The 13,461-nt window shown below is 43.4% G+C and overlaps 1 protein-coding gene across 8 annotated transcripts in view; it reads right to left on the bottom strand.

Moving 5' to 3' along the window:
- Positions 1-13,461, bottom strand: part of NETO1 (neuropilin and tolloid like 1) — a 162,965-nt gene that overhangs the window by 106,197 nt on the left and 43,307 nt on the right. Inside the window, exon 5 of one of the 8 annotated variants that reach the window (XM_053249441.1) lies at positions 7,719-7,867. The exons of the other annotated variants lie outside the window; for them this stretch is intronic. Coding sequence (XP_053105416.1) covers positions 7,734-7,867 — 134 coding nt within the window. The 3' untranslated portion in view covers positions 7,719-7,733. Of the gene's footprint in view, positions 1-7,718; positions 7,868-13,461 lie in introns of those variants that run through there. 8 annotated transcript variants of the gene reach the window in all.

The raw sequence follows: 13,461 nt of genomic DNA, 5'->3' as shown, positions 1-13,461 counted from the left end.
CTGATTGGCGATGGCCCGGGTTCTTTGAACCTGTTCACCCAATGGTGGCTCCGCCCCTGGCCCAGAGGCAAAGACTGATTCAGAGTTTCATTTTAACCATCAACTTACAGCCCCCCCCCTTACTATTTCTCCTCTCTATAAGGTCTTCTTTGCAGAGGGGTTGTAAGGCTGACTGAGATCATGTCTACAAAGTGGTTTTAGTGCCTAGAAAAAGCACAATATAAACACCAAAGGCATCAGTCAGTCAAAGTTACATACTTTAAATTCTCCTGATTTCAGTATGGAGGAATTGAACACATAAGCAAATGCTTATTTCTTCAAGTAATATCAAAGGATCTTAAACATGCCTAAGTCTGGCTCGCTTGTGTCCTAAGTGTTGTTGTTCTTGTTGTTGTTACACATGTCAAGCATTCCCAAAGACTGAAGAAAATGGGTCAGGAACTGGCTTTCCCAATAAGTGTTTGGGACCATCATCTGAACTTTAGAACCACTGGGAATGAGACTCTAAAGTCTCATTCCCAGTGATAGATTGGGACTTCTGCTGGTGTACTGATCACCCCACTGGCCAGTGGAGTCCCTGATTGAGCTGACGTACCTGGTTGCTGAGTTGGAATTGGAGTCACCCAGGTTGTTGGTTGTGGGGGACTTTAATGTTCATTTTGGGACTGGATTGTCAGGTGCGGCTCAAGAGTTCATAGCGACCATGACAACTGTGGGCCTATCCCAATTGGTCTCTGGTCCAACACATGATGCTGGTCACATGCTCAATTTGGTCTTTTGATCAGGGAGGTGTTATGTGGGTGGGAACTCCTGTCATCTCCCCATTGTCATGGACGGATCACCATCTGGTTAAGGTAGAACTTACAGCCATGACCCACCTCTGCAGGGGTGAAGGACCTATTAGATTGGTCCACCTGAGGAGGTTACTGGATCCAATAGGGTTCCAAGAAACCTTGGAGGGGTTTAAGGCTGGCTCTGCTAATGATTCTGTCAATGCTCTGGTACAAAGATGGAATAATGAACTTACTAGAGCAGTAGACACAATAGCTCCTAAGCATCCTCTCCAACTTGCTTTAAAGACAGCCCCGTGGTATTTGGATGAGTTACGGTAGCTGAAGCGGCAAGGTAGATGATGAGAGCACAAGTGGAGAAAGACTCGGTGTGAGTCTGATCAGGCACAACACAGAGCACATTCAAAGACCTATGCTCTGGCAGTACGGGTGGCAAAAAAGCAGTGCTTTTCTGCCCCATTGCTTCTGCAAATTCACATCCAGCTGAGTTGTCTAGTGTTGTGAGGGGGCTAGTATGTACCCCTCCCCCTTAAATTTAAACTAGGAGCCATTGGTCACTCACTGTGACATCTAACTATTTTTTTTGCAGATAAAATCTCTCAGATTCGGGCCGAGCTGGATTCCATAGTTACTGCAGAGTCTACTGTGGAGGTATCCAGCAACTCCTCTTATGAGATTAGACTGGATCACTTTCAGTTTGTGATTCCTGAGGAAGTGGACAAACTGCTTCAGACTGTTGACCCTACAACCTGTTCTCTTGACCCTTGCCCAAATTGGCTTATTGCATCGGATAATCATATTATCAAGGAGGGTCTGGTTAATATTATTAATGCGTCTCTGAGGCAGGGCCTTGTCTTAAGGAGGCTATTAGACTACTCTTGAAGAAAGCTATGCTGGATCCCTCAGAGATAGCTAATTACAGACCTGTTTCTAATCTTCCATGGTTGGGCAAGGTGGTTGAGCAGGTGGTAGCCTCTCAGCTTCAGGCAGCTGTGGATGATGCAGATTATCTAGACCCATTTCAAACTGGCTTTCGTGTGGGCTATGGGATCAGGACTGCCTTGGTTGGCCTGATGGATGATCTCCAACTGGCTATCAACAGAGGGAGTGTGACTTTGCTGGTCCTTTTGGATCTCTCTGCGGCTTTCAATACCATCAACCATGGTATCCTTCTAGACCACCTGGAGAATCTGGGATTGGGTGGCACTGTATTACAGTGGTTCTTCTCCTACCACTCTGGCAGATTCCAGATGGTGTCACTTGGAGACTGTTATTCTGCTAAGCGAGAAATGAAGTGTGGCGACTCACAAGGCTCCATACTGTCTCCAATGCTTTTTAACATCTACATGAAACCACTGGGAGAGATCATCAGGAGGTTTGGTGCTGGGTGTTACCAATATGCTAATGACATCCAGATTTACTTTTCCATGCCGATCTCATCAGGAAATGGCATATCTTCCCTAAATGCCTGCCCGGAGGTAGTAATGGGCTGGACGAGGGATAACAAACTGAAGTTGAATCCAAATAAGATGGAGGTACTGACTGTGGGGGACAGGACCTGAGAGATGATTTAGAGCTGCCTGGTTTTTTTTTTAAGGGTTACACTCCCCCTGAAAGATTAGGTAAGTAGCTTGGGAGTGCTCCTGAACCCAAAGCTCCCCCTGTTTCTCAGGTGGAGGTGGTGGCCAGGAGCACTTTTTATTAGATTCGGTTGGTACGTCAGCTACATCCATTTCTAGAGGTGAATGACCTTAAAACAGTGGTACATATGCTGGTTACCTCCGGGCTTGACTACTGTAATGCACTCTATGTGGGGCTGCCTTTTTACATATTCCGGAAATTACAATTGGTACAGAATGCAGCAGCCAGATTGGCCTCTGGGACAACACAAAGAGACCACAAAACAACGGTTCTAAAAGAACTGCACTGGGTGCCGATATGTTTCTGGGTGAAATACAAAGTGCTGGTTATTACCTATAAAGCCCTTAATGGCTTGGGTTCAGGCTATTTGAGAGAATGCCTTTTTTGTCCCTGCCACCTACTATGATCTTCTGGAGAGGTCCAGTTTCGGTTGCCACCGGCTCATTTGGTGGTGACCCAGGACCGGGCTTTTTCTGTGACTGCCCCAGGGCTCTGGAATAAGCTTCCTGCTGAAATAAGAGCATCTTCTTCTCTGTTTGTTTTCAGGACGAACCTCAAGACCCTCCTGTTCTCTCAGGCTTTTAATTAGAATTAATTTTAATAATTTTAATAATTTAAAAAAACTTGTTTTAATAATTTTATTCTATTGGTTTTATTGCCATGCATTTTAATTTGTGACTTTTAAATATTTTAAATTTTGTACATTGCCTAGAGATATACATATCAGGCGGTATAAAATATGATTGATGAATAAAGATAGATAGATAGATGATAGAGATATAGATAGATAGATAGAGTTTTTAATTACAGAGGCAAGCTTGGGATTCTGAGCAATCTCCTGCTACTCCCACATCAGCCTTGTTGAAGTGTCAGCAAAGTGTTAGTAGAATTCTTACAACCCCGTGTAGAGTTTTTGCTTATTTTAACATGGCAGACATAGGAACAGTTGCAGATACAATATGACCTTTATTTTCAATATAAGGTATAATTATCATACATTATTACAGTCAATGCTTCTAGGCAATCCTGATAGACTGCAGTGCAGCAGCAGTTAGTATGGTTCCCTAAGCTCTCTAATAATATCTAACAGAAAATATTGAAAGAACAAAGACTTTGTAAACAATTACTAGTCTACTTCTATTAATTTCCATACATCCGTTTTTTAACATCTGCTGTTCAAAAAGAAAGAAAGGAAAACAAGATGGAAATAGTATTATACTCTTTTTTAACTCACATTCTGAAACAAACATATCTGATAATATTGTCTCTTGAGGCTCAGCTACCAGATACCATCTGGCAAATGATGTCTATAAGTCCTGTTACACAACAACTTTGGGCTTCTCTGTGCCATCTAGAGGACTGATGTGTGACAAGAATAAGATACTTTACACTGCCTGCTTCCCTTTCCTCCCTAGCATTTTATAAAGAGTGAATGTGGCAGTGATCAATTCCTCTGACTCTCGTTTCTTCCCAAATCACTTAGCATTACTGTCGTCATCATCATCTTCAAGTACAATCCAATTTGGTGCACCTGCTGAAATCATGGAGACTCAGATTGCAATCCCATGCATGTTTACTTAGGCCAAGGTTCCAATGAATTCACTAGACTTACTTTCAAGAGAACAAGCAAAAGCTTAGGCTGCTATGCATTCATTTAAGCATTTGTCTTAATCAATAGTTGTAAGCAAAGATGGTATAATTAAACTAGAGTATAGTTAAGAATTTATCTTCCATTAATTTAACTTTGACTTGCACATGCCTGAATTCTTCTGGATTTCCTTTGTCTGCACAATTATGCTAATCCATCCTCTAAATAGGAAACACTCATTTAAAAATGTGTAAATATAAACTACCTAAGTGCACACACAGTCACAAGTGTGCAAGTAAAATATGCTCTATACATATCTTGCCAACAAAGGACAGTTCAAATAAAATGGGGTGGCGGCAGGAGCTTGAGCCTAACGCTTACTCAGTCAATGTGCTTAAGATTACCAAACACATGTGCCACACCAATGATGCTTTAAAACTTGATTTTGCAAACTGAAATCCATGAAAAACCCGTGGAGAGTGCTTTTAGGACCTTCAGTCGTCATGCTTGTTTAACTCCTTCATTAACTTTGCAGGGTGTGGGGTACTCACGTATACAGCTGACTAACAAATTGTGCAAGCAGCCCCACAGATTCCTATGGAAGTTGGTTCTGTATCTTTACAAAATTCTCAGCGTGCATTAATATGCTTTTGATGTTTTAAACTGGGACCAGCAGGATTCAGTGGTCTGCAGAGAAAGCAATAATGTAAAGCCCCAATGTACACAAGGCCTGCTTTCCTGGGGCCAGGAGTCAGGATTGCTCCTTCCTTCCCCCACATGATCAGTATTCCCGCCCAGCTCACTGCACTGTGTTCCCACACAAGCACCGCTGTGGTGAGCAGCACAGCAAGAGACTGGGGGAAGGACACCCAGCCTCCAGAAAGCCCACCATGCACCAGAGTGCTCGCGCAGTGCATTGAAGACATTCTAGTGGTCGAGACGCTCCTTCCTCTGGCATCTATGGTAGCTCCAGCTGCAGGGAGCTTGGCCTTGCAAGCACAAACCTGGGTAGAGCTGCTCATGTGAACAGCCTTAATGAATCTTATATTTTGTGTCACAAGTTTGGTATGAATAATATATACATCTCTAGCAGCCCATAACACTGGCAGCACTAAGAAAGATTACATGGGGCAGAGGTCAAAGGGGGCCAAAGCGAAAGGGCAACCTCTATCTTGCAGGAGTGATTTATTAGGAAAAAGAAGTCAAGAACTCTTATTCAGCAGCTGCAATTACAGCGTCAGTCTCCTACCAACACTACCAATGGTTATTTGGCAGGCAAGGACACACAAAAAATGGATTTTTTTTAGGAGTCAGGGATACTTCTGCCCTCCATTGCCACTCTGTAATGATGGGTTATGAAGTGCATAAAATTAAAAATAAGATCATTTATATTTCATTTTCTAATGTCTTCAAAACTATTATTCATGGTTCCCTTAATAATGATACAGATTTTTATTTTTGGTTGTAGGTTCCATTTCTCTACAGTCACGAATTGCCCAACTACTTTGCTAATGTACTGTGTGTCATCAGCTCTATCTGCAGGGCTTCAATAAACATGGAGTTCTGGATAAGCAAGGCTGTTTCTTCTGTCCCATTCACTTTAATGTCCAAGGCATTTTTGTGTTTGATAGATAGATAGATATAGATATAAATATAGATATAGATATAGATATAGATATATCTCCTTATGAATTCATGTCATAGGATGTGGGCAAGATGCATACAAATGCATCGTTTTCAGACATTTCTGGTAATCTTGGATCATATCAGTGCTGTGTATCCGCTTTATGTTTGTTATGGAAGTACATCAACAGTTTTGATACTGTACTCACATTAGCCAGTCAGTCATGCCCAGACAGCTTTAGGTATGTAGATACTAGGACTATGCAATTGTATAAGTCTGATAGCAATATCAGAACAATATGACCACTATCAGGCAGAAGGATTTCCAGCAGGACAGCAGGGAGTCCCGATAGTCAAAATCCAACTAAAATCCCTGTTGTCCAATCAGAAATCCTTTCAATTCCAATAGTAATATGGGAGGGCAGCCCCACTGCTTGGAGAAACTTTCTCCCCAAGCCAGCACAGGACTGGTTTTTAGCAACTGTACCCCCAAAATCGAGCAGTGGGGGGCAGCAAAAGGAATATCTCAGAAAGTACCACTGGGCCAGTGGGTTCTTCCTGGAGGGTTACCTTGGCACCCACCCACCCCCAATTTCCTGAGTGTAGCACTTAGAAACCAGATTGAGAGCTGGCTTAGAGAAACCTTTTCTCCAAGCCAGCTCCCAACCTAAACTTTAAGCACTACACCTGTGAAATTGGGGAGGGGGGGTTCCAAGGTAACCCCCCAGCAAGCACTCACTGGCCCACTGAGTGCTTGCTGGGGGTTATGTTGAACCACCCCTGCCCCCCTCCCCCATTCCATGGGTGCAGTGCTTAAAAACCTTGCTGAAGCCGACTTGGAGATCTGTCTTCAAACTGACTACCAACCTGGTTTTTAAGGACTATGCCCCTGAAATCGGGGGTGGGGGCCAGGTAACCCCTCAAGAAATGAAAGTAATTCTTGGGGACAGTGGGTGCTTTGGGAGGGTAACTTTGCCCCCCCCCTCCAGTTTTGCAGATGTAGTGCTTAAAGCAGGTCAGAAGCTGACTTGGAGAGACTTTCTCTCCAAGCCATCTTTCGATAAGGATTATCAGGTCAAAGCCAACCCGATACCAATAATGATAGTGTTGGAGAGACTGTATTATACAGGCCTCCCCTGTATTTTTCTTCCATATTGCTTTTGAATTGGCATTGATCCAATGTTTCTACTCGTGCACAGGCCTAGTAGGGACTGAACTGCACATTATTTTGCTTTGCATCTTGTTAAGTGTAACCTTTCCCTGAAAATGGGTGCATGAACTAATGAGCTACATAACAACTTCCATGTCCTCTAATCATGAAAACAATTGAAATGGGGATGTAACTGAGCTAAGTCATCAGAGTCGGAGCAATTTTGAAGAAGTCAGGACTCCATAGCAAGCAAATATTTGCTGGACAGATATTAGTAGGCATTTTAATAGCACAGCAAAAATCTGCTTCCTCTGCTTTCCAAGAGCAAGAATAATTCTGCTGACAAGAATATTACAGGGTTTGTTTGTCTGTGCCTGTAATATTTTGAATGAAGCAATATGGATTGTACTGTACTGCATGGATTGTCAACCCACACAGAAGTATCTCTTGACAGGCAGAGATAGATGTGCATTTAACACATGAATGGGCTTGCAGATAAAGTAAAAATAATAAAAAAATTCACTGTAGCATCTTTTTCATTCACCCTTCATTCATCCTTCTCTTCTTTGTATGGTGTGTGTGTGTGTGTGTGTGTGTGTGTGTGTGTGTGTGTGCGCGTGGATAGATAGATAGATATAGATATAGATATAGATACACACACACACACACACACACACACACACACACACACACACACACCCCAAATTCATTACTGGAAAGCACTGCTTCAATGATACATTTCTCAGGGGAATTTAACTCACTGATGCTAGCAGAAAATTTGCCCAAGGTTGCTGGATCAAAAGTTTGTCTCATCATTTTATGTTTGTGTGTCACAATGATTCATGAAACACTTACAAAATTAAGGGCTTAACTTATTACATTGTGGCCAGTATTATCTAAACATCTTTAGGGAAAGCAAGGAAGCTTAATGCACCTGTACTCACAATAACCTCCGGGGTTCAGGGAAATGCTCAGCAATAAACATACTTCCTGATATACATGGGATGAATTCACACCAGCCAGTCATTCTGTATTCTTCCAGGGACTGGCCAAAACCATATGAAATGTTGGTCCCTATGAATCAAGGAGAACTGGTTTTCATAAAGAAGGAAACCAGCAGAGATCACCATACCTTAAATGACCCAGTGTGTGATTATTTAAAATGGCTAACACGATGAGTAAAATTACTGGAAATAGTCCTATTGAAATTAAAATGTCAAGTTAGGCAGTACCTAACGTCCTTTTAATTTCAATGGGAATATTTTCAATAATTTTACTCATCATGTTAGCCAATATCTCTACATGCCATTCTTTTGAAGTAGCAACTCATACAATGCCTAACTTATCCTTTTAATTTCAATGGGAAATTGAAATTAATTTAATTGCTTCCAGCAATTTTCCTCATCACGTCAGCCAGCTACATGCCATTATTTTCAAGAAGCAACTCATATATCATACAAGTTATCAGAGGTTTTCAATTCCACCAATGATCATGTGAACTTTGCAAAAGAGTAAACATGATGTAATTATACATAATTATTTTGAGATGGTTTTGTGAGGTGTGCAGAAGGGCATATATGCATTGATAAAACACCACACACAAAAGAATCTTATCAAGAATGGGTTTTTTCAGTTTTCAGAATCAATGCACACATGTTCATCTTTAACAAGACACAAAAGAACTTATGGAACTGAAGTCTGCGGCAAACTGTGCATAATGCTGTTCGATAATTATTGGCTACATCCTGAACCATGGCATACTTATGTGAGTATTGTGCTCGGATACCTATGATGCCTCCCCAAAATATGTCCCTGAGTGTTGGAGGTACTCCAGGGACATATTTGGGGGGATTCACTGGGGACAGCAGAGGGAACAGGGGATCAGCCAAAATCACCCCTCCACCCTGTCATGAACAGAACACTGTCCTGTGAGTGCAACACTAATTATGATGTGAGCCAGAGTTTAAAAATCTCCTAGTTAAACCAAGATTTATGTGGACTTGAAACCAGGGCAGAGTAAACCAGAGGAAAAATAAAGGAAGATGAATGGTAATGGTGAGAAGAATAATCCTTTGATTTTAGAGTCAGACCCCGCATTCAAACTGTATTGTTACAGTACTACCTGAGAACTAAACAAACTATATACCTGCATAGTCAAGATACAGTAAGATTTGAAACCAAGTCAAATAGTTCTTTAAGGAGGTACAACAGATATTTGAAGGCTTTTTGCTATGTAAACATGGCATTAAAATGTGTTTGGATTCTTTCTCTAGCAAAATAGTAGTTTGGGAGTGAAGGAGATTTTTGTCAGGACCCTGGCATGCCAGAGTTCTGGTTTTCATGTAGTTTGGTTAAGTTCAGTTGAATAACTGAACTTATATACAGTACAGTAGCTAACTGACCAATGAGTGGGATGCCCAAGCTGCCTCCATCCATCTGAAAACCACATGCACACTTTTGGAGAGACTCCGTGGCTCCTACAGATATCATCAGCACTTAGCAGTACACATGTGCATGAACCTTGTTTCAGGGGCATGGAGACAATGGAGCAAGTGGGGACGAATGTCCCTCAGCCACCAGGATCTGGCAGAAGCTCCTCCCACTCGGCCATGGCATCCCCTTACCCCTTCCCATACCCAGCTGGTGAACATAGAGATTGCCAGCTGGGAGCATGAGGTGTGCCCCTCTCCTCCCCAGCTGATGTCAGACCCTTTAAAAAGGACCAGGAACGCCACTGGCAGGTGTACCTCCTCCAGTCACAGCTAAGCTCCCTACAGCCCTGCCTCAGTTTGAATATGAACCAGTTTGTGTTGCCACAAAACCGGTTCAGTGGTTCAAGTGCAGGCCGCAGGGGGTGGCGAGTGGCACCTTTATATAAGTGAGTACAGCAGGTCCTACCTGTGTAATCACCACTCACCCCAGCAACTCGCACGTGGCAGCGTGGCACCAGCATGCACAGGACCTCCGCACATGGGCAGAGGCCGTGTGTGTGCTGGTGCTGTGCTGCCATGCATGGGCTGCTGGGGGGAGTGGTGATCTCTCAGGTAGGACCTGCTGTCCTCACTTTTAAGGGTGCCACTCGCCATCCCCCCAGCCCATACTCAAACCATTGAACTGGTTTGGTGGCTACATGAAATGGTTCATATTTGAACTGGGGCATGAATCAAGGTTGGTGTACATTCCTACTTAGCAATGCCTCTTCCAGTATTCCTAATGGGAGAGGTGTTAGTAGCTGATTCTATTCTCCAGCAGAATGTGCATGGTTTTAAGATGCTCTGGGGGCAGCAAGGCACTGCACTGTATGCATGTGCAATAATTCTTTATGAAAAGTGGTTCAACCTTCAACTACTTTTGTTGGCAGTTAACAATAACAGCAATAATGCTTGCTTTCATCCACTTAGGAAAAGCACTATTATTTAAATAATTCAATATTTATCATACTTTAAACTCTGAATAAATGTCATGGACCAGAACCTATTGCCACATCAGACGGGATCAGACACTGAGAGCTCTGAAGATCAGGCTCCTAGTGCAGGAGATACCTGCACAACCCAGCCTCAAGGCTCCCTTCGAGGAAACCTCCGTATCTCCAGCCATATCTAGACCTAGTAGTGAGAGTGCCAAGGATGAGGGAACCAAAGAGGCATCAGGTCCAAAAGAGCTACCACCTACACATTGCCCTGGAGACACACTGTTGCCCCCATCCTCTAATTCAGAGGAGGACTTAGACCCTCCTCCAGAAACTGAAGAATTGCTCCAGCTGCATAGGAGTCTGCATAGGAGTCGGCCCTTTAACTAGCCATTGTCTCTTGAAGTGTGGGTGGAACCTAGGACTATACCCAGCAGCAGGACTATATAAGAGCTCAGCCTGCAGTTAGCTGAAGCACCATTGTTGCAAAAGGTCCCTCTCTGTTGTACTTAGCTTGTCTTTTTTCCTGGTTCCTGATCTTTGGCTTCCCCTGACTACACTTTTCGCTCGCTCCTAAATAGTGATGTTTATTGAATCCTGGCCGACCTCCTGCACCACATGACTACACCTGATTGACTATACCTGATGAATCCTCCCTAGTGATTCCCCAGACTAAAAACCCTCATACCATGCAGAACACAATAATAAATACCAATAGAAATATAGGTTCAGTCACTAAAAAGGCTACAAGCTTGGACTGCAATTACCAGCAGAGAGTGTGACAACTCCCCCTTACACCCCTACAGCTAATCATTAGAAGCAATCTTAGTACATATCATAGCTAAGAGGCTGTCTGCATTCAGAATATACACCAGTTCAGCCTGGCCAAGAAGCAAGCAGTTGTACAAAAGGGGTGGGAAGGCCTGCATGGAGTTTGCTGCTTATAGGCCTGCTTTGAAGACTTATAAGATCCAAGTGTCCAGGAGAGAGGTTATTTTAATGTTTTAATTTTTAGCTTTTGGGGGGGTGGGGGGTGCAGGGAGGGGGTTATTAAAAAGTAGTAGAAATGTCTTTAATTCTTCATCATTATAACAAAAGTAGTTCCACTATATTTCGTTCGTGCTTTTACATTTACAAAAACCACATTTCTAAAAATACTTCTGTCTAGAAAATATGGACATAATCCAGCCACAGTTCAGCACTTTAAAATCCTATTGATTTTTTCCCCACCAGAAAAATTAAGTATGTGCTTAAATTTCTCCCACTAAAATCAATGGTACTTAACATTGCTTTATTTCGGGTGATTCACGCCCCCGTTCTCAAAAAATAGCCAAATTATTCCTCTGAAATTGTCAATGTTAAGCATTTTTAGTTTCCTGAAAGGGATACAATCTGCTTATATTTTTTATAAACAGTAAGAACATGTAATTTCAACCATATGGCAGCCAAATGGTGCAAATTAAAATAAAAGGGGGACTTCTTGTCTGCTGGCGGTGATTCATTATCAGCTTATCAAGCAAGTAGAAGCTGTAATTTCTTTCCCCAGAGGAGCAACAACATACCTGCCACCAGAGGCGTAACTAGGGAAATCGGCGCCCGGGGCAAGCAGTTAAATGGTGCCCCCCCACCACACCCACCGCCCCCCCGCCACGCCCACCGCCCCCCCGCCCCCCCACATACTACATTATACTTAGGTTTTTCCTCACAAGCGCCCGCCGCCGCTGCCAAGCCAGGCCACTGACTGGCCGCCAGGCGCCAGCAAAGCAATGCGGGGGGTGTGTGTGCAGGCGGCGCAGAAGGGACTGCTCGTGGGGAAGGGGGCACTGACGTGCTCCCTTGACTGCTGCAGCACTGCTGCACTGAGCAGGAAACATTTGTATTAACAAAAAATTTAAAAAATTTTTTAAAAAATTGGTCATGGCGGCGCCCCCCACGTGACCAGAAAAGATGGCGCCCGGGGCACGTGCCCCCCCTGCCCCCCCTATAGTTACGCCTCTGCCTGCCACCCCTGTTGTGCTGTCCCCACACTACTGGTGCTAGTACGACTGTGACATCTGGAAATTAATTTAGTCATTTCCACCCAATGTGATGCAGGGCAAAAATTTTGCATGTATTCGTTGGGAGTAGGAACAGCTGACAGGTGGGCCATCTGTGTTTCAGCATGCTTTTGGGCATGAGCTGTGGTGTCTGTGCTATTTAACTGTCTGTGCTTTCTCTTATCACTTTTACATCTACCACTATTGTTGGACTAGTTCACTACTGGGAGTAATGATCCAGTTTCCCCCCTGCCCCAAATTGGGCAGAAATTGGATCATTTTCCAAGATAATACAAGGTACAGAAATACAAGGTATGAGCCCCTGGTGGCGCAGTGGTAAAACTGCCGCCCTGTAACCAGAAGGTTGCAAGTTCAATCCTGACCAGGGGCTCAAGGTTGAGTCAGCCTTCCATCCTTCTGAGGTCAGTAAAATGAGTACCCAGAATGTTGGGGGCAATATGCTAAATCATTGTAAACCACTTAGAGAGCTCTGGCTATAAAGTGGTATATAAATGTAAGTGCCATTGCTATTGCTATTGCTACAGAAAATGTATTCCCCTTTCCCACCAGCTGTTCCCACCAGCTCTACCCAATTGTACCTTTTCTCCCATTGCACCCTTTACTCACATCGCCAGCATAAGAAGCAGCAGCAGTGGCAGGGAGTGACCCTTGCAAAGACTCCAACAGACACTGAACCCTTCTTCCTAATGCCTGGAGACTCAGCTTGTCCTCAGTGGAAGGGAGGAGGGACAAGTGGAAGGGAGGAGAGAAAGGGGGTCATCTTTCAACCCCCCTCTTTACTCCTGACATGAAAGGGTACTGGGGTGGGGTGGAAGAAAAGTCACCCTCCACACCCATTCCTGCCCCTGCTGATCCTAGTACCATGGGTGTAAGCAAAGAGTACATCCTAGAGGGATTAAAGGACTGGACCAGAAGTGGCACGAACCCAAAATTGGAAGAGTGCATTGTCCCTTCTTTTTTGGGAGGGATATTTTTCAATTCCCTCTAAGATTTTGGGAGGGAGGAAGCATGGAGAACTTCACCGATATCTCTATAAATAACACTGCTTTTCCAAAGAAAAGTAACTGGGTACTTCTGATCTAAAGAAGCATTTGTATTGACATACTGTTTTGATAGACTAGAATTATATATTTTTGGAGATATGTTCAATAAATTCTATATTTATTGAGTGATATGTTCAATGAAAATCTGTGCTTTTTCTG

This window comes from Hemicordylus capensis, chromosome 4 (assembly GCF_027244095.1).
Source record: "Hemicordylus capensis ecotype Gifberg chromosome 4, rHemCap1.1.pri, whole genome shotgun sequence".
Classification (NCBI taxonomy): Eukaryota; Metazoa; Chordata; class Lepidosauria; order Squamata; family Cordylidae; genus Hemicordylus; species Hemicordylus capensis.
The sequence above is the reverse complement of the archived record's forward strand: the minus strand, read 5'-3'. Positions and strand labels throughout refer to the sequence as shown.